The sequence below is a fragment of the Polyodon spathula genome, chromosome 22 (assembly GCF_017654505.1).
Source record: "Polyodon spathula isolate WHYD16114869_AA chromosome 22, ASM1765450v1, whole genome shotgun sequence".
In the NCBI taxonomy this organism is placed as follows: Eukaryota; Metazoa; Chordata; class Actinopteri; order Acipenseriformes; family Polyodontidae; genus Polyodon; species Polyodon spathula.
The window spans coordinates 7,597,433-7,619,251 of record NC_054555.1 but is presented as its reverse complement, the minus strand read 5'-3'; the positions used below and the strand labels follow the sequence as shown (position 1 = coordinate 7,619,251).

The 21,819-nt window shown below is 38.8% G+C and overlaps 1 protein-coding gene across 2 annotated transcripts in view; it reads right to left on the bottom strand.

Annotated features, from left to right (window-relative positions):
- Positions 1-583: 583 nt before the first annotated feature.
- Positions 584-21,819, bottom strand: part of LOC121297345 (Kv channel-interacting protein 1-like) — a 63,493-nt gene continuing 42,257 nt past the window's right edge. For both annotated transcript variants that reach the window (XM_041223622.1, XM_041223623.1), the window contains exons 2-8: positions 3,897-4,021; positions 3,546-3,615; positions 3,329-3,399; positions 1,932-2,039; positions 1,415-1,519; positions 1,139-1,201; positions 584-763 (exon numbers count right to left, since the gene is read on the bottom strand). In XM_041223622.1, coding sequence (XP_041079556.1) covers positions 716-763; positions 1,139-1,201; positions 1,415-1,519; positions 1,932-2,039; positions 3,329-3,399; positions 3,546-3,615; positions 3,897-4,021 — 590 coding nt within the window. In that variant the 3' untranslated portion in view covers positions 584-715. The remainder of the gene's footprint in view (positions 764-1,138; positions 1,202-1,414; positions 1,520-1,931; positions 2,040-3,328; positions 3,400-3,545; positions 3,616-3,896; positions 4,022-21,819) is intronic.

Here is a 21,819-nt window from a genome sequence, read left to right as displayed (position 1 = left end):
ACAAGAATGTCGGCAGCAACCGCTGTGGATGTTGCATGATCTATATCACAGGTTCGTCAACAACACCAGCCACCATGACACTTCGCCACATGACACATACCGCATCATATGATTGCAGGTTAACGTGATTGGATAGCTGCACAGATGCAATGCAAACAACTCACTCAGACAACACGCCCTAAACCAGTAGAGTATGCTATTGCACCGCGAGGCAGTACAAAACTTCCTAACGAGAAAATGCACATTTTACGCCTGGGTTTTCAACGTTTACTCTAAAAATCGGTACAAATGGCATCCCGACAGTAACTCGATCAGGACGCGGGACAAAGCTCCTAATATGGGGATTTTATTTGGATGTCTTGTCACCCTAGCTACAGGCAACACAATGTTGAAAGAAAAAACTGAAAGTACCGCCCACCCACTCACCCATGATGCCTGCCCTCCTGACAAACCGAGAAAACAACAACATGCAATAGAAAAAAGTGGGCAGGAGACGCCAGTCCTCAAACCCCTAGCTCTGAACCCCAACCCCACCCCACCCCACCCCACCCCTAAGTCTCCAGGGAATGCCCAGGGGGGCCCCTCCCCCATGAATAAACAGGGGTGTCCTGGGCTCTCCACCAGGGTGGAAGGGGGTCCCAGTTCACTCCTGCTTCAGCCCCGGACACAGGATCAAACACAGAGTTCGTGGTCTTTGAACCGCCCGTCCTCCCTCTTACATCACACTCTCAAAGAGCTGCAGGGATCGCATAATGTTTTCATCCTGCGAGAGACAGAGAGAAAGAGAAGAGAAAGACTTACCATCTGAAAATACCACTGAACCAACACAACTCTGAGTCAGCATATATAGCTTGTGTCCTGTAACCGTGTTAATTTTAAAGAAAAATCTGATCCCTTAAAGTCCTTCAAGCTGAGTTTATTTCTTATAACAGAATGCACCAGGACACCTCTAGAGGGTGCTGCTGTGCTTGTCTGCTTCATGTGGACAACAATGATGATCAGGAACTGCTTGATTTATACGGCACTACCCTGTAGAGACACTAGAGGGAGATGTTACTCCACGAGGTAGTCAGAGTCGGTTTGACGCGAAGCAACAGGGTGCAGTAAGAAAACAACAGGAAGAAAATAAGAAACGTACTTCTTGACAAGACATGATGAACTCATCCAGTGTTACGACTCCATCTTTGTTTTTATCCATTTTCTGTCAAAGGAGAAAACAGAGACAGTCCTGTATAATTACAGCAGCCAACCAGAAGAAAGCACTGTTATCGTAACTGATTGTGTGTGTGTGTGTGTGTGTCTGTATGCATAGCTTACCACACTTTTGCATTCCATCACATGTATTTATTTGTTTTTTTTGTGGGTTTTTTTTTTTTTACAGTTGACGATGGGTGAGTTTGGAGTGCTTGCTGACCTGAAAGAAGGCGTCGACATGTTGCCGTGGTGCGTCTCTCCTCAGTGCTGGGTATGTGTACTTGCCCATCATATCGTAAATAGCTCTCACGATGTCAGTCATCTCCTGTGGACACAGAATGAAACCAGCACACGAACAAGGTCAATCTGGTCTATTATAGATCTATTTTGACAAATACACTGCAGTGCTAAAAAGAATCCTCGCCATTAATGTATAACAAAAAGGATCCTGGCCATTAGTTACAGTAGGAATATTTCAGTATTTGTACTGGCTATTAGACATTACTAAAGGGATATGAATAGCTTCATTTTTTGTCAGAATTTGTATGTATCATCAGGTTAAACTCTACTTTAAATATATTAGGGGGTTAGAAATACAGCTGTATCAGGTGCATTTCAACCCTCTAGCTGTAACCACAGAGCCTTCAGCCTCAGCTCCTCTCAGGGAGGGTGGAGTTTGTAAGGATTTGCACAGAAGGCAGGTCTCAGTCCTTCCTATAACATAGGGTGCTTCTCACCTCCTTGTTAATGTAGCCATCCTTGTTGATGTCATACAGGTTGAAGGTCCAGCTCAGCTTCTCCCTCACTGACCCTCTCAGCAGGATTGAGAGCGCCGTCACAAAATCCTGGTGAAGAGGCAGACAAAGAGACAGGCAGACACTCCCGTTAAAGCAGTCCAGAAGCACAGTCAGACCTTAACCACAAACTCGGAACTCTAACAGGTAGAGTTAAGGTAGACAGACATTTTAACTGCTGCTTAGTGGTTCACATTTGCTCTGCTACACCAAGGATCTAAATTATAATGCCAAGGGATATATATTTTTTTGCAGTTAATAGTTCTTCTGTTATTCATATAGTATGGGTTTAACCTAATATATTCCACATATCTGTCTTCCCATGCAATACAGCAGTTGTACTGTAACTAGGTTGATGAGTATGAAAGCTCTGTTTTACAAGGAGCTGCATCAAAAGGAGGTGACATTTTCTAGTGTAAGCCAAGAGCTACAGACACAGTCAGCCAGTCAGTCTCAGTGCTGGAGTTTGCTAATTGAGTGTCAGCGTTGTTATTGTTACTGTGGGGAGGGAAATAAAACAATAGAAAGCAAAATTTTATGGGGTGCCATGTGTAAAAAAAAGTGTTAATATTTTTCCAGATTTAACTTAAATCTTAGAATTTTTCCCCCAGATTTATAAATATTGTGAATATATATATATATATATATATATATATATATATATATATATATAGATAATGTGTACCCCAGGGTTTATATATATATATATATATATATATATATATATATATATATATATATATATATATATATATATATATATAAACCTGGGGTACATGTGTACCTTCAGATATAATTTATAAATCTAATTACGAGATTTAACATTTAACTAAATATTAAATCTCTTACCAAGATTTAAGATTTAAATGAAATCTGGGAAAAAAGACAAGTTAAAGCATTAATGCTTTTTTTCGCACATGGCACCCCATAAGATTTTATAACAGGTATAACAACAACACAAACAATACTTCAGCAGCCAGCTCACTCACAGGGTTTCATTAGAGCTTCTGTTAGCACTTTGACCCCCCAGTGCCTGACAGATTCAAAGCAGTGAGGAGAAGCGCTGATTCATTTCAGAAGCATATATGGAGGTGCTCTCCATGGTTGGGAGTGAAATGAGAGATCCAGCAGCTTCAAAGAAAGCACTGGGGCCTATTGCCAAGAAATGTTATTTAAAGACTATTTTACATAAAGTTTGGTATTACTGAACCCTTTTGAGTCTATGGTTCAACAAGCCAACAAATGTAAGATTCTGTCAAAATATGAAACATGGGAATAAAACACAAACACAAACAGCCAGATACATACTTAGTTCATTGAACAACTGTCTTAGTTTTTACCTCAAATTTGACAGATCCACTGTGAGCAGAGTCGAAGGCATTAAAGAGATAGTGTGCGTACATGCTGGCATCTGCAATTAGAAACAGTGTTAGGTGTTGACACTGGCACTTGTTGCTCTGTAGTTGTCATGCTGTCTTTTGGAGCCATGATGGCATTTACTAGCCCACTGTATTCCATAACCCTGTATCCTGGCAACCACTATGGAATGGCACTCACCTCCCTGTGGGAAGAACTGGGCATAGATTTGCTTAAAGGTATCTTCATCAACCACACCACTTGGGCATTCCTGTCAGGTAGAACACAGGGGTCAGGGCAATAACAGTAACTGTGGCATGCAAGAAATCAATTGTAGAAAAAAAACAAGAAGGGGAGCGAGAGAGGAAGAGGGAGAGGGAGGAAGTGGGAGAAGGAGGGAAGGGTGGATGTAAGAGAAAGGGGAGAGAGGTGTAAGGAAAAGGGGATGGAAAGAAATTAGAGAATTAATGGAAGAGGGGAGGAATATGGAAGAAGGGGAGCAGTGTTTGTTGGGAGGGATGCATCGAGGGAAGGAGGGTTTTTTTTTTTTACGTTTTTGAAGCCGCGATAGAGCACTTGCAGCTCTCTCTTGGTGAAGTTGGTCTGTGCCTCCATCTGCTCCAGCCCCTCAGGCCTGTGACACACCGTCGTCATCTCTAGGTCATCTTCTACCTTGTCTAGAGAGAGAGAGAGAGAGAGAGAGAGAGAGGGAGATGGGGGGAGACAGAACAAGAACGAGTGAGAGCAGTGGGCAGCAGCAGTCAGAGATTAATTTATTAATCTGAGATCAAGAAAAATTTATGAGTTGTAATAACTCATTTCCACTAGCGTTCTACATCAGTCAAAATACTCAATCATCTATATATACAGTACAGTATGTATAAATGAAGTCAAGCCACAGACATGCTTGATATTATTTAATTGTAAATTGAGTTTCCTTAAATGTTATGTAATGTTGTCACCACGTGATTGCCACTGTAAACACACTAGTCCCCATTCACAAAGCTCCTTTAAAAAGCTTATTCACACACATTTTTAGGTTTTTTTTGTTTCTGTGGTTTAAATAAAAAAAACAGTGTTGGCTTATTTCACAGTCGTTTAGTTTCCCTTTATGTCATTAAACTAAAATAATACAGTAATTACAAATATGGCATAGTTACAATGCAACAGCATTTCCTAATTACAAAAGAAAATGCTATCAGTTGTAGTGTTTCGCAGTTATACTGCATTTCCACATGTGTCTGTGTAGTAACAATGTAATTAACATGTAACCCCCCCCCCAGCATGTAATTACAGTGTAATAACAATGTAAATTACATACACTTAATCTAAAGTGTAACTAAACATCAATAACTCCTGTGAGGGAAAAGACTCTCTGTTACTCCTCTATAGCATTTCAGTAAAGATAAACACACTTTAGCAGGTACTCAATTGAAATACATTTTTTAAATAACCTCTGGGAACAGCATATTTCTAACAAGCCGATCGTGGGAGAGGATCTGATCACACTCTGTTACCACTTTCTGGATAACCACCATTTTAATACCAATAAATAAAAAATACAAATAGACAAATATATGAATACATTAATTAGCCCGGGAATCTGCAACATCAAGCTTTTTTAAGCCTGTTTTAGGAATGAGAACATTTTGGTTTCCTGGATGTTTTACTCATGGTTAAATGCTTGATGTTGTAGATTCCCTGGCTAGTTAATCCAAAAAAAGCATGCTGCCTTCCTACTCACTGCTTCTGGTTGAACATGCAGCTCCTGGGGGCATTGGAGACAGCCACTGCTTCAGTTTTACTGCACAATGAAACATTCATTTGTGTCTTTCCACAAGTCTAAAACCACCAAAGCTACAGAAACACATGTCCCAATGAAGAACTTTTACGCTGATGATACTGCAAGCACAAGCCAATAAACCACCAATATCGGTCTGAGGGCAAGTAAATTCAATATGCTGTAGTACAGAGAGCTCTATGCTGGAGATGTGAGAGCCATCGGGTTCAATACCCTATAAAGAACTAGAGTGTGCAAGCACAGACTGCAAGCAAGTGCCTTCACCACTATGCAAAAGAGATGGGCTCTTCCTGCATTTGTGGTTATAGTTTTGGAAACAATACACATTACATGTCTCTAATTACTGTGTATTTACATAGTAGTTATACAGTAAATACATGTGTACTTGCACATCATTACAGTGTTATTATGCATAGTTACAATGTTCGCAACATGTACATATTTTTGCATGAAATATGTAAGTACAGAAAAGGGTTTAGGTTAGGGTTTGGGTTAGGGTAAGGGTTAGGGTTTGGTTTTGGGATAGGGTTAGGGTAAGGTTTAGAGTTAGGGTTAGGTTTAGGGTTTGGGTTAGAGTTGGAGTTAGGGTTAGGTTTAGAGTTAGGGTTAGGGTTAGGGTTAGGGTTAGGGTTAGAGTTATATCATGCAAACAAAATTACACATTTAGTACATTGTAACTATGCATAATATTATAATCATATGTATATACACATGCATTTACTAAGTAACTACTATGTAAATATACAATAATTTTGAACTTCATCTGATCTCACACACAGGAGGAACTTTAACCCTATGCGGCCCTATGTAGGACCATTTCCCTTTCCAGTCCAATGTCGGACCCTGTCCGACATCATCAAAAAGACGTAAAGCAAAGGTTTCGAGTCGTTTTTTCTCTGAAAAAAGCAAAGAAAATCTTTCAAAGGACAAGTGAGACCGATAGGAGCCAAATTAATAAATTACTTTTTGAAAATTTATAGTCATAAAATAATGACTTGGATCGCATTATTGATAAAACGAGTGATAAGGAGAGGATTTATCAGTATGCACGTCTATAAAGATATGTGAAAAATACAGCGAACAAGGGGTGAGGCTTGGCTGGAGATAAAGTACTGAGTGTCCTTTTGCGATTCAGTGCCTTTTAAACCAGTTTTACTTTGAAAAAAAAAATTTAAACTGTGCATTTAAAATAAACAACGCGTATGAAAATAAATTGGACCTAACGGGCCTGACAAGTGCTGAATAAATGGACCGCTAAGGGTTAATGCATCCCACAATACTCTGCCCATCGCATCAACAAATTCAAGAGAACACAGTAATGAGAACTGTGATAAAAATAACTCCCAAGTGTGATACTATACAGTAGATTTATCTTGACACTAAAAGTAACAACAAACTCAGACTTACAAAAGTTAAATATTTAACACTGACAGACTTTCAAAGGGTGACTGGTAGCAAGAAGAAACTCCAGTTTGTTGAATGAATGATCATTTTTCAGGAATGATTTATTAAAACCTATTAATAGGAGACGTTTATAAATGCAAATTGAAGTGACGGCAGTCAATTAATCACTGCTTCATTGACAGGAAGGATGAAGCAGCGGTACCAGTGTTATTGGAGGAGACTGGGGACAGATCTACTTCAGACTCCTGTTCTTTCCCTCAAAATTCATGAGCTTTCACTACTAGGTCACACTACTACCCAGTCCCTCAGCAAGCACCACTACTAGACCAAACTATCTCCTAGTCCCTTAAATCTCATTACTGCTAGAACACTCTGCCTCTCAGTCTCTCAACTTTAACCTCTATACCTCCCTGTCACTAAACTCTTCCCACTATACCTTTCTGCCGCCAACTTCCTCAGCTCTATATCCACTTGACCAAACTGCCTCCCAGTTCATCAGCTCTAACCACTGCACAACCCTGTCTCCCAGTCTCTCAGCTCTATCTGTACAGACAGATTCATTTTATCTCCCCAGAGTCAGCAGGCTCCATCATAACAGCCTCTTAGGGCCATCATTGTAACTGCCAAAGTGTTCAGTGTCCCGTTGTCAGGGAGACGGATTTCCTCTCTCCAGCTCCCGGTCTGCACAGAGTTCAGCACTCATAAGGAGCAACAAAGCAGTTGTGATTTATAGGCTATAACCCACCATTAACACCAGGACTACCAAAGTCTTTCAGCTGTGAGTTTAACTGTGTTTAATAATCTGTTATAGCAATTTATGAAACGTCAAATGTGTAGATAAAGCAAATGTTGGACTTGAAAAGGAAAAGTCGTGTTTAACAGAATGTAGACACAAGATGATAATATATAGGAGCCAAATTATATATAGGAGCCAATTATACACAGTTTTATATATATATATATAACTGTGTACTGTAAAACCGCTTTGGAGAGAGACTTTCACGATGTACAGAAAGGCTACTGAACACCAAAGTGACTGAGTAAAGTTTAACTTATAACATTTAAGTATTGGACGACAAATAATGATAGTGAAAGCAGCTATAACACATGACTATACTACTAACATCACTTTGCCGTAAATTAAAGCAATTTTTGCTGTAGGCCGGCAATATACACAGCTATAAAGAGCATATTGTCAAGTGCATGTTGTATACATACTCTGTACACTTGTTATACATATTTTTGTGTATTGACTGCTTGGATCAGGAGTGTGCATTAGATTGAGCTTAAGTGGTGTCTGTTTGGCACTGTATATATTTCTTATTTGTGCCTGGTTTTTTTTGGTAGGTTGGAAATGCTGTAGTTTCTTCAGTTTACAGATATACTTTTCAAAAGTAAAAAAAAATACATTTTCAGAGCAGTTCCATAGCTCAGACTGTTCTAGCAAATCAGGGGCTACATTTATACAAGCATTAGTACAGTTTTGTTTTTATGAGTGAAGTTTGCAAATACTAGGATGCAGCAAAACAAGTCTCTCTCCAAAGCAGTGCTAAATGGGAGCTAAGCAGGTTCCCTTTGAAGAGGTGAGGTCTGTGTGGTGCTGTCTCTGTGAAACTCTCTCTAATTAGAAGTGTTCTGTGGGGAAGAGCGATGCTCTGGGAATCACAAAACAGGCTCCTCACATCCTGCCTATGCAGCGCATTGCACAACCGAGGCTCACCAAGAATTAATAGGAACAGAGTAGCGTCCCCACTGACACAGAGGGACAGCAATTGAAAGAAAATTATGGATTTCAATATTGTGTAACACATTCAGCTAGCTCTCCACACTGTGTATTTTTTATCAGGTTTCACAACAAAACTTCTTTATTATCTGGCTCCATGCAAAGCGAGGAGCAGCATACTAAAACTCTTGTTCCTGTCCATACAGTCTTCATATTACACATCTCGCTAATGGAGGACATTGTCACACAGGTGTCAGGATGGTCGAAGGTCAGGCAGGAAGACATGTGTCATACTACTGATTCAAGTTCAGTGTTTTTGCACACTTTTTATTGCTGTTCACAGTTGTTTACTGTTGTCTTTGGGTTATTTTAAAGTGGGTGTGCAGCTTCTTTTCATACAGATACAATCAGATAAACTGACTACTTAGCTTCAGAGCTGTGAAATAAATAGGAGCAATTCCCTTTAGCATGCTTTAAGTTGTAAGTTACTAGAATAAAAGGAATAAAACCTCTTAGAAACCAAACCGCCACCAAAACCCAAAATGTACACTAATAATGTAATGGGAGAGGTCACCCTGTCCCAAGCGAAGTACTAAGCTGCATTTCAAGAATTGAGAAGAAACCTTTCACAGGTCAATTTTTTTTTTTTTTTTTAAATATCCTCATGATTAGAAGAACCAGTGATTCAATATAGATAAACTTATACACAGATACAGAGTCAGGTACAAAACTTAGTTCCTATTACCATTGAAGGAAATCAGCATATATGTGTGAGGCATGAGCTTGGTTACTGTTCATTTTCAGGAAAATCATTAAACAGAAGTAGGTCACGTTCATCATCATTTTTTTTTTTTTTTGGATAGAGCAGCCACCATCACATTGAGTACCTTTGCTACAATATTGGGTCAGTATATACAGTAGCCACCTTTATCTAAACACCACTGGTTCTGTATATGCCAGTCAGTAAGTATACCCCTGTACATCTGTCACTATTATTAATATAACTGTACCTATGAGAAATGTACATGTCTATACCTCTGTACATACTGATTCTTGTACCTTGCCTTAAATGCATGTACCTATCAATAGAGTAGGCACAAAAACATTTCCTGTCCAAAACTGTAACACTGTACCTGTCAACAGATTATCAATACTTTGTACACCATGATTTACTGTACACATCTAACAGTCCTTTAAGAATACAGATAAGAAGTATATACACCCAAACACCTTCACCTGTGCCAGTCAACAGTGTCAATTGCACATGCTCCTTGAGCTGTCAGCAGTCCGCACTCTGGCACCCTGCCAGCAGCTAACTGTGGTGGAGGATGGTGTCAGGCATACTCACCGTCGCTCAAGTCGATCAGTCCCAGGAAGTGAAGGAGTTTGAGCAAGGAGCATAGCACCACCACAATGCCAAGTGTCTGTAGCCCTTCAGACTCGCCCTCCTTCCACATGCTCCCCCCTCCCTTGCTCCGTCTATCCTAGGCTTGCTCCGGCACACACACACTCTCCCTCTCTCTCTCCCCTCCACGATTGTCGAGGTACTCCACTGTCCTTCACAGGAACTTGTGCACCCCCACTCGTCTTGCTCCTCCGGTCGGACTGACACGCTGCCTCTGTAGTAAAAGCCTTTCTCCCAAACACTGCCTGTCTCTGTTCCACGCTGGCAGGTACACTACAGAGCTTCAGGTACTGATTCACTACTTTGGTTCTTCTCCCCTCCCATTCTCTATATCCCATACTGACGCTCTCACTGTTTATTTCTCTCTCTCCCTCACTCCCTTTCTCTCTCTCTCTCTGTCTCTACTCCAAGCACTGGGAGAAATCTTTTTGTTATGCCAAATTCTCTTCAGTGTCACAAGCCAAAAAGTAACAAGCTAAACATCTCTGTAGTCTCTATTAAAAACAGTTTTTTCCAAGATAATGGAAAATAGCCATTTTGTATTTTAATTGTCGTAAATAATATTTTCATTTTTTCTTGTTTTGTAAAGCGCTTCTGGATGGCTTGCAATGCCTCTTTAAAATCTGCATACCTCTATCTACCTCATATTTGTGATTCACATAGACATGCTTCTGTTACTTCATACAGCAAGGTTATAAATGACTATCAATGATTTATTTAAGTACAAAATAAATAAAAAGGGATTTATTCCCATAGTACAACATTATACAGCTCTATAGAGCTGATATTTTCAAACAAACTTACAAGGAGCTCTATGGGGCACTCTAATCCATTTCTTCCACATCTGCATTGTTTGACAAATATTAAATATTCTCAATGTATGAAAAGTGAGAATGGAGAATAAAGTAACAACTTCATACACTGCTGTGAAGTGAAGGTTTAAAGACGACAACCCCTGAAATCTCAAGTTTTTTTCTTACCTCTAGTCACGACCGCTTTCTTTCTGTTAGAGGCTGAACTGTGGTGAAAAGCTGTTCCTCATAACCTGAATATATTTACCTGTTCCAGTCAAAGTCATGCTTTTCTCTATACCTGCTGAGCGCATACGCCATGGAGAGAGAGGGCATCGATTGGAAACCAGACTGATGTAAACAGTCAGCGCCACACACTCAATTACTATTTGGAACAAACACTTTCCTGTGCTGTAAATAGATTTATTCAGTTTAATGTTTGTGATTGCTTTTGGTTATTCACGGAACCTGGGTCAGTAGTCATCTGTGGAATAAAACCATACACATCCCAATAATATTTAGATTATAAATAATAATGTGTCATACCCTAACAACAAGCTATTTACATATAGGAACTTTGTTGTGAAACCTCTATTATTATATGCCAAGGATATTACTGTCATTAATAAACACATTTTACTCTGTATTAAAAATACATTGCTTTACAAACACTTTAAAAAGTTTTTTTAAAAATTGTGTTAAAAAAGTTAAAATTATATTTCCGTAGTTTTGAATATTTTATTGTAGTATTTTCCTTGTACCTGTGCACTACATATGTTTAATATATACACTACCAAAATAACGAACGAAATAGACTGTATTGTCAGTGAGAGATAACTGTACTGTACCAGTACACGTGTTTCCAGTACTTGTTCCAGTTAGAAGTTGTGAAGAAGTTTTTAAATGGGCTCCTCTGATGTCTCCCTCTGGAAGCCCGTTCTCAGAAGTCTGAGTTCTCGTGAAGGATGGCCCCTGACTTGTAGCCCTTTCTTTGGTTTTATTATGCATCACTCTTTAGCTGGCCTGGGCATCTGCTTCTCATTATTTAGGTAGACTTTAATGTGCAAGAGAGCATACTTGCAGTTGGGGGATTGCGGAAAATGATTGTGAATATTGTTGCGTTTTGAGGGTCCCTCTTCAAAGCACTGCCTCACATAAATCCCAAAGTTAAAATTGAAAACAAAAATTACAGTATCCCCCCAATACTCCCGATTTCAGCAGCAGCTTGTCTATCTAAAATAACACAAGATGATACCCGAAAAGCAAGCCTTGGATCTTGCACTTGAAACTCTTTTATTGGCTTTGAAATGGATTCTTTATACAGAGCTTTATCTTTAGGCAAACTTAAATTATCTCAAAGAGTGTTACAAAGAACATAACACAGGGCTCTTAAAACATGCAACGAATACCTGCAACAAATATTATATTTATACAACCACAAGTGTTGACCTAGGATTGAATAATTTTGGATTTATCTTGCATTTATTCAAATTCAACAGCAGACGGGTGCAGTGCACTGTTCCAAATGACAGAGGCGCTTCTGTTGAACCACATAAACCCTCCTCTCCACACCTGTTTCTATGAACCACTTACCAGCCCCCCATCACTAAATGTCAATCAAAAATGTTGTAGGGGGTGGGAATATACTGTATAATAGAACATTTGGGCTGGTATTAAATTTGGCGGATTTGCTACCTTGGGGGAATTTGACAGTTTTTGAATTGCCATTTTTTCACTTAGAACGGTCACAAAGAAAATTGCAACACAGTTTTGCATTTATACTTTTAATTCCAAAAAGATTCAAATAAATGTTTACTTAAAGAAATCTGTCTGCTAAAACAGTATCTCATTTACAGTAACTTGTCATAATAGCATCTACAATGTCACTGCTGCAACTTGGAGAGCAACAAGGAAGGCCTTCTAATTACTTAGACTAGCAAGTACTAGTAAAATCGCGGGAGAAGCGAGGCAGAGAGAACACCAGGTGAGCAGCGGAGCTCTGGATGAGCTGGAGCGGACTGCTGGAAATGTTTGCTTTCCTTTTAATGTTTTCAAGTAAATTGACTTCATCACTGCCTTTCTCATATGCACTTGCACATCTGACACATTATTTCCCTTGTCTGGCACGTCTTTCCCTGTTCTGCATACCAGTCTGCCAGAGGTATATGTACTGCATGAATCAAATGTGAAAGAATATCTACATGGATTTATCTTTTAAATCACTGAAAATTCGACTGTAATACCGTCTGCAGTGAATGCACGTCTTGACCTTTAACTCACAAGCATTTCCTGCCCAAAATTACACGATAACGCAGCTAACTCGGAAAACCATGGAAACGCTTCCTTTTTCACCAATTCGAGTTGTCCATCAACTCGAATTCGAGGAGAATTCAGACCAATCAGACAACACTGGAGTCGACTCGAGTTGGCTGTCCATGGAAACGAGGTATAAGGAAAGTCATTCTCAGAATTCTGCAGTTAAACATAGGGTTCAAATGAAAATCGTTATATAAACAGAGTACTCTGTGAACATTAATACAGTTCTGTAGTCACTTGTGTGGATATCTGTGAAAAACACTATAGCTACAGTACTGACTCGTGGTGCATACTCTGTATTTCTCAATGTGTCTTTGTTAACAGCTGTGGTTTATATTGAAAAACCAAAAGAGTCGCCCACGCATACTGAAAGTCTGCTTAAAATGTGTTTCCTGCAGTAGCGGAAAATACTCAAAAGCACTATGCATGCATATAGTAATTCTGTTACTTGGCTGTTTTAAATGTAATTTAAATTAAACAAAATTATACTTGTCGATGAAAACATATTCCTGGTATTAAAACAATAAGTGGAGGAGAAACACGCACATGAAAAGACAAACAGCCTTATAACATGATAATGAACCTCTACAGGGAGACATGCTGAATAAATTATTTTGAGCAATAATCTTATAATTGAGTATAATTGCCATCCTTGTCACAAATTAACAGAAGTGAAAACAGATTGCTCTTTGAATTAACATTTATAAGCAAGTAGGGCAGTTACATCCATTTTTCTGTTTGTTATGAAAGCAGATATAGTTTTTCTCAACATGATTGTATAACTTGTTTGGATGCCCGTTATGGGCTAGTAAAGATATTCTTTTCAATCTCTTATAAGGAGGCACTGGTTAATTCTACCTACCACATATTATAATGGCAGTGGTAAACTTTTTTAACTATGAGGTATGTGTATTCACTCACCAATACACAACATCAACATTTCACTGTTAATAATAAACTGTTTTTGTATATTACATTTTATATTATATTGTATAGATCTTGTGAGCATCCAGCCACCAACCAACTGCTTTATAACAATAAAATCCAGCACCATAGAGATACATAATCAATTAGGTCTAATTTATTTTCACACAAGCTGTTATTTTATATGCGCTGTTTAAAAGTAATTTTATTCACAGTAAAAACAGGTTTAAAAGGCACTGCATGTTATGACACTCAGTAGTGCATCTCCAGCCCTGCCTCACCCCTTGCTCGCTGCATTTATCACATATCTTTTCATAGTCATGCATACTGATCTATCCTCTCCTGATCACTCGATTTATCACCAAACTCCTCAAAAATGCTATCCAACTCATTATTTGATTACTATAACATCTCGAAAGTTTCTTTGAGCACTGGATGCGGAAGCAGTTATCTTGTATTTTTATGTCTGTGTTGTGTCTGTGGTGAAGGGACTATGCATATTGTTCAGATCCACCTCCATTTTTTTTCCTGGCTTCTCTCAGCTTCTTTCAGCCATTGAAAGCTTTTCTCTGCTTTTTCCAGAGAATAAAACGACTAGGAACCTATGATTGAGGCCTTTCCCATTAGACCAGAAAGCAAAAATGTTAATGTCGGACCTGGTCCGACACAGGACCGCAAAGGGTTAAACAGCTCTGTGTTTCTCAAAGCCACTGACAATTTGTATCTAATTCACTGGAGCCCAGCATAAGAATGCCTTCTCTCGCAGTTCTTTTTTATAAACTACTAAGTTGTATTTTGAACTACGCATCTATCATCGTGTACTGCTGGGAAGCACAGGCTGAGAGGGACATTTCATTTCCTGCTGCCTGTTCCAGTTCTGTGTGTGTGTGTGTGTGTGTGTGTGTGTGTGTGTGTGTGTGCGTGTGTGTGTGTGTGTGTGTGTGTGTGTGTGTGTGTGTGTGTGTGTGTGTATGTGTTTATAAGTATTTCCCATGGCTCAGCACTTTCTAACTCTGGCTGCCATCCATCTTTGGACTGCCTGTTAGCTCTGCTAGGCAAGGGGATGAGGCCACTGCACTCGCTTGCCACAATTCTGCTTAGGGTATGTAAAACCAAGGCAATAAATAATTGCTGTGACATTTATAATGCACTCTTGGAGCAGTACAAGAACAAATTGTTCTGCAGATCATTAATTATTCCCCCCAGAGTGGGTGCTGTTGTGGTGGGGGGGCTGGGGTATATTTCTAAAAGTAGGTATTTGTGTCAATCTGGCAGCCAGTCAAACAACACACAGCAAATGTACTGATATCCTAAAAAAACAGAAGGAAGAAAGCAGAAGACTTATTATTTGTCAATGAATAAGCATAAACCGCTGACAGTAATTAGTAAGTTTGTAAGGTTGCTCTACTTAGTTGCCATTTCTTATCATCTATAGTATCACCAAATGCCAAAGACATTCACGTGGCCTCAAACAAGCAAAGCAGCATACAGGGTTACTGTAGGGTCTGAATGTAGAAGTATTACAAGGGCTCTGATTGTCTGCACTTTAGACCTAAAGTATTGACTGCACAACATTTAAACCCCACAGTAAATTTGATGAATGTGAAAATATTAAGTGTGTATATATATATATATATATATATATATATATATATATATATATATATATATATATATATATATATATATATATATAAACAGGGGTTCACATAACTGGCACACAGGTACGCATAACCACCAAAAAAATAAAAAAATGCAGACTTCCATATTGGTCCATTTTTCATATAGGCAGCGAGGGTGCTCACGCTTGCAAGGTCAAGTATATTATCTAGCTGTGACCCACACCTGCCTAACCTCTCGATTTTCTGTTGAGTCTCCAGGTCTCTGGGAATTGTCAACAATCGCTGACCATAATTAAACATCAAACCCCATATTTCACTTAAGGCCAGGAGGTTCAAATTCATTAAAAAGTCCATCCCTGGAGCTAGACTATTTCTGCTGGTATTTACGTGAGACCCTAATGATAAAAGTTAGGTGAGCCCCTGTGTATAAAGAATGCTTGGCTCTAGAATGCTTTATTTAATTTAAAATAATCAATTAAGCATTTGTAAAGTGGAATAAATTATCCAAAGGTTACAGATTGCAGAGCTAAATGATTTACACAAACCCAGCTTTATTTTCAGCTGAACACCTGCTTGTGTATTCATGAATATGCCATGAGATGTACTGTGAAGTGTGGAGGGTTTATACACCAATTTACAGGTCTTTACAGTCCCCATAGTGCTCTCAGCAGGGTGTGTGCTAACACTCAGGTACTGTATATTCACTTTAACACATACAACATTAACAGCAATAGTTTGCTGTGCAAACAGTTTTTTTAAGGGTTTATATCAAGGAAGCACAATGTCTCCTAGTCAAGCACAGATATAAAATATAAACTTATGTCAATGATGCATGTGTGTTGCTCAAATACTGTTGTAATAAACAATCCACCATGCAGTGGCTCACTCAAACAGGATTCAATCAAGTACATGCTGAAGATTATATTTAAAAATCACAATAATTCAATAGAAGAATAATTCTCACCAAGGACAAATCTAAAAACTGCAAGTCATTAATGCTGCTGTATATTAACACTAAGAAATGAAACCTTGTTCTAGGATCCCCAGGGGTTTCATAAATGATGTCAACAGAGATAACAAATATAGCTGAGAATATAGATCTGATTAACCCCAGAGGCTGAGTACTGATAACTAAACAATGTGTAATCATTTCCTTGGCTCTCATTAGCACATGAACTTATTCCCAAGTCCCTTATTGCTCTTTGCTGCAGAGAATTCAGTTCTCTACATTTTATTTTTACTTTGGGGTAGCCAATGCATTTTATCACCACACTACATTCATTTCCTTCCCAGCCAATATACACAAGGGGCCCAACTGACCACATAGTACTGACTTTAGACCCATGATTAGCAGTAATCTTGAACTTCTGGTACCTAATGTTACTTTAAGTAAGATAGTTCAAGGTGTGTGCTGTGAAACCAGCTGTTGAAGCAGTGGTTCCCAACATGCTAATGGCTCATTAACTAATTTAGGACCTGGACTGGAATGAACTTTGAGGGGCAGAGGGGAATCACTATGTTAAGAGTAATGTACAGAATGATCTGCAGCTCCCAGCATAGCTCCCATTAGATCACTGCATTACAATCAGAAAAAAAAATGGGTTTAAATATTATAAACAACACTAGAAGGACAGTTGAAGTACAAAAAATAACTTTGAATAATTGCATTTATACTAGAAAGGAAGTTAAATTGTTTTATTATGAAAAGCCTACTCACATCAACAAACTATCAATTTAGCATTAAACACTAAGACAACTTGTATGACACTGCTTGCCCTCTGGAATTGTCTGTGTTGCTCCCTTTAAAACCATTGTCTGTAACTCATTTGTGCTGAATCAATCTGTTCTAAACTGCTGATGAAGGTGTACGCAGGAGGCTTTGGAAAGTATGCATTCTGTTATTGTTGTTGCTAGAAACAAGCAAAACAATTGAGATACCAGTAAAAACCCAAATGTTGATCCCTGATTCAATCAGCTCTGCCTTTATAATTAAACACCTCTATAATTAAACACACCAACCTAGTCTTCAATGAAAACACCCAATGCTTGGGGAACTGTAAAAATACATACTGGTTTTTAAAATATACAAAGGATTGAATGGGTTTGTTTTTATCACGGGAATTGAAAAGTAATGAGTTTGTGTTTCTTCAAATTGCTGTAAGTGGCAGGGGAAATATCTGATGTAACGGCTGTGACGTTTTTAACAAAGCATCGATATAAACGTACATTAACTGTCAGTGTCCTCCTCTGTAATTGAGCTGTTTATAATAAGAATCGTTCCCCTTAGGGGATTTGTTGTTTTCAACTCAGATACATTTTTTAATTTGATTAATGTTTCTTTTGAGTCGTGGTGTTGGTGCTGTTAAAATAACTTTTGATGAAACACTGCATTATATATTGGCAATATTGCATTGCCTGAGGGAATGCCAAACAGGAAAATCGATGTCAGTTATAAATGTCTAATTAAATGTTAAAAGAAGCAAAGTTAGTTCATTCTATAGGGTGATAAAAAATCTTTGGCTATAGCTGTATATGTCGATGCCAGAACATTTTATAGACCTTCAATCACTAGCCTTGGTTGTACAAGGTATTTACAGGATGTTTTCGGGTTGACTATCAATTGAATATCCAATCAAATAAACCAGAAAATTAAAACCACTACATAAAACCTCAATAAAAAGTCATTAAACAAGGAATAAAAAATAAAGAGTACATGCGAGCGCTTTAAAATGGCAGGTGGGAGGTTTAGATCTTTAAATCGAGTGGGCTCCTCTCAGACTGTCCCAGCAAGCCACCTTCCCCAACAAGCAGGATGCAAACCACTTTGTCTCCTGGTTCTGATTACTGGTTCTATTTGTTTTTGTAAGAATCCCAAACTGTGCTTTTATTCCAAATCAACCCGCCATGAAAAGTGCATCAGATCCTGAAGTTTTTTTTCTTTTTTTCTTTGATCAGTTTTGCTTTGCCACATGGCTGCTGAACAAGCCAAAAACAGACTGTTTTTTGGCAACCTATATGCCATTCACATTCAAGTTTAATCTTTAAATCAAGTTTTTTTAATCTAGGTCATGGCAGCTCTACCCTAATATTTCATGAAAAACTGTTTCTCAATATACCATACATTTTTTGTTCCTATCAGAAATGCCCCTTTGGACTTGCTTCAAAATAGGGAGTCTTTTAAATATACAACCCGACAGAGCTCGCATTTTGTTTTGTGAAACATTTTTCCTTTAATAAAGCCCAAGATTAGATTTGGCATCTCTTTTTTAAGGATAACGATAATGTGTGTGTATGTGACCCTGCAAATCATGTTGCAGTACATTATTACCTTGGGTAATTGGAGATGCCTGTACCGGTTGTTCATTTTACACTGCTGATGATGGATAATACTATTGGCTGAATTGCTATCACAGCGATTCCTAATTTAAAGGAAACATCTCATTCCACACCCGACTGCCATTAAGCACCATTCACACTCACTTTGATGTAGTATCACCTCCACGTCTCAATCCAATTAACATTACTCTTGTAAATGGCTTACTACATATATTGATTTTATAATAATACAATTCTGCACTGTGGGTGATTTTTAAAAGCTTGTATACATTAGAGCTATATTGTAGACAGCATAGAGGGCAAAACCTACTGTGTCCTCAGCACGACCCTTCACTGTGATTGAACATGATTTTACTATGATGTGCAAAAGAACCCTGATTAGAGGATATCACCGTCTGGTAGTTGATTGTGTTGGCAAGGCAACGGCCCATGTGTAGCTTTTCTTCCTCTTTCCTTTTTTAAAAATTTAAATTCTATCTGCAGTCTTTGTCCTGCAATGTAGCTCCCTAATTGGTGGATGAAAGTCTGGAAGTTTATCATATAAAGTTGTATTCTTTGATCATGATTTGCCTCAGCAAACTTTTATAAGAACAGACTGCATTGGTGTACAGTTGATCTTATGGATAAAAAGGTGTGTGGGGGTTTTCTGTGTTGTTGTAGGACAAACTGGACCTGCTCAATCTACCAGGACCTCATCATGGGTTTCAGTTTGCTTAGTTTATGAAACCCAATCTGGTATATTGTATGCAGATTGAAAGGATTTTTTTCCTGTGGTAAATTGTGTTCTCAAGTGGCTGGACAGAGTAGTGCTTTTTTTCACTGGGCTCTCAAAGTGAATGTGTGTGAAGCCACAGCTTCCTGAGAACAGCTTCCTGAGCTAACCCTCTGGCTGGCAGTATTCATCTCTGACACAGTACTGCTTGTACTACATGGATAGTGTATATAAGTATACAGAGAGAGAATGCTGGACCGTGGTTGGTACTGGAGACAAGGTGAGGTGCTGCAGAAGTGTCCTGAACAGTCTCCTTGGTCTACGGAACAGTGTGCACAGGCTTCATTTTTATTTTATTTTAACTATTATAGCACAAAGTACTGTGCTTCTTTCATAACCACGACTATAGAGAGCCACATGACACACTACAATGCAGGTACAGTGAATACTGTACAAGAGCCACATCACATACCACAGTGCAGGTACAGTGAGAACCATACAACCATCTGCCAGTATTTTCAATAAATGTGGTGTGCAGGGTGAGTCATACAGTCAGAGGAACACAGGTTCTTGTCCTGGCTGTGCAAAGTCATCAGTTTTCACTGAAGATTCTAGAGGGAGCATCGCATTAGCTCTGGCGCTCCAGTGAGTGGGTGGTAAAACTGGCAGGGACTATTTCTCCTCATTGCACTACAGCAGACCCTTCCTGCTAGACACCAAGTGTGCAGGCTGACACCTGCAGGACTGGCCTTTGTCCTCCAGAGGCCGATAGCTCCCTGATATCCATTCTCGGGTTAGTGCACGTAAAAGAGAAAACTGGCTCACTCGTGGGATCGGAGGACGCCCACTGAACCTTCAGTTCTCCTGAGCTGTGTGGGGAATTGCTGCAGTGAGGGGAGAAAATAATTTGACATTCTAAATTGGTGAGAAAATCAGAGATAAAATAACTGGGGAAAAAAAAAGAATATAAATGAGGCCAGAGCAGGAGGAAGTTTTTTAAGTGGGTCTGTGCTCAGGCGCTGGCAGGATGAATGGAGCAGCGCAGGCTTCAATGAAGGCAAGGCCTGACGTTTACTGTTTCAGAGAGTTGTTAATGTTCTCAACCTACTTGCTGTGTCTCTGGAGGATTCTTTGTCAGGTAAGTGGGTCAGCCAGCAGGCAACCAGCTCACCACAAATACCTGGCCGGGAGATCGCTTCCTTTAGTGATGCGCTGCTGTAGTTTCACATCTGCCAATGGTGCGGCTTAAGGCTCTAAGACATTACAAGTCCTATACGGCCCTACTGGTTTATCAGCTGGGTCTACAGCATTTCCTGAGCAGTGGTTTCCATAGGTGCTGTTTTTTTTTTTTATCCACATAAGTGTATTTGAATTAGGAGTCCAAGTATCTGTCGGTTCCATTTTTGTCTTACAAGAGCAACTACATTTTAGGCTATTCACTTTTTCTGTTATAAAAACTATTTACAAATTATTTAATTATTTAGAAATTAGCTACCGTATTTACTTCCAGTAAATGTATATTCAAGCCTCACAGATATATTTCTTCATACTTGCTTATTTCCTGAGAAGTCTGGCCTAGCGAGGGACTACTGTAAGGTATTAGTCACCAACTTGTTACCATGCACTTTGCCTTTAGCATTCAAATTGCACTGCAGGTATGCAATTTCCTGTTTCATGGCCATTCGTAACTTTCCTCTCCCCTATTTTAGAAATGCTTTTAGATATAACTGCCCCTACTGGGTATGTAATTTATACTGCATGCATGCTGTAGATGGAGTAAGGCAGGCTAATATTCAACCTTATTGTAATATAGCAAGTAAAATGCAAACTGTATTAACTGCTAATATTGGAAGCAAAACTGTGATTTGCAAGAGGATGAGTGAACCTGTTGGCAAAACAAACAGATCCATCATGGAACAAATAACTGTGGGTTTGCCGTTCATAAAATCTTCAATCAGGAACTGCATTTTCAATGAACTAATAATGTTTCGCAAAAAATGTTGCGGGATTAGGGTTAGGAATTATGTTTCTTGTTTGACAGATTCCGTTTCAGTTTGAGAAAATATTGACTGAAATGATGCATGTTTTTAAAATTGTTTGGAAAGCCCCTAAAATGAAATAGTCACTTCAGCATCACAGGAATAAAACATGTATTATAAAATGTAGTTTCCCAATGGATCATCATTGTGTCTGAAGAAAAAAGCAATTCAAAGTAAAACCTTTGTCAGACCTCATGCTAATCAACATTGAACAGATAATTCAGGCAGCTACTAGGTGTTAGAGAGGGCTGCTCAGGTTGTGCTGAGAAGTGTGTATCCAGCTAATCCAATCCCAGCATTAAGAGGTTATCAATCATAACATTTTGTTTGGTAAAATATATTAATTTGCTGCTTTAGTTATCACACATTCAGCTTGAATTATATCAGATCTGAATGAATGAT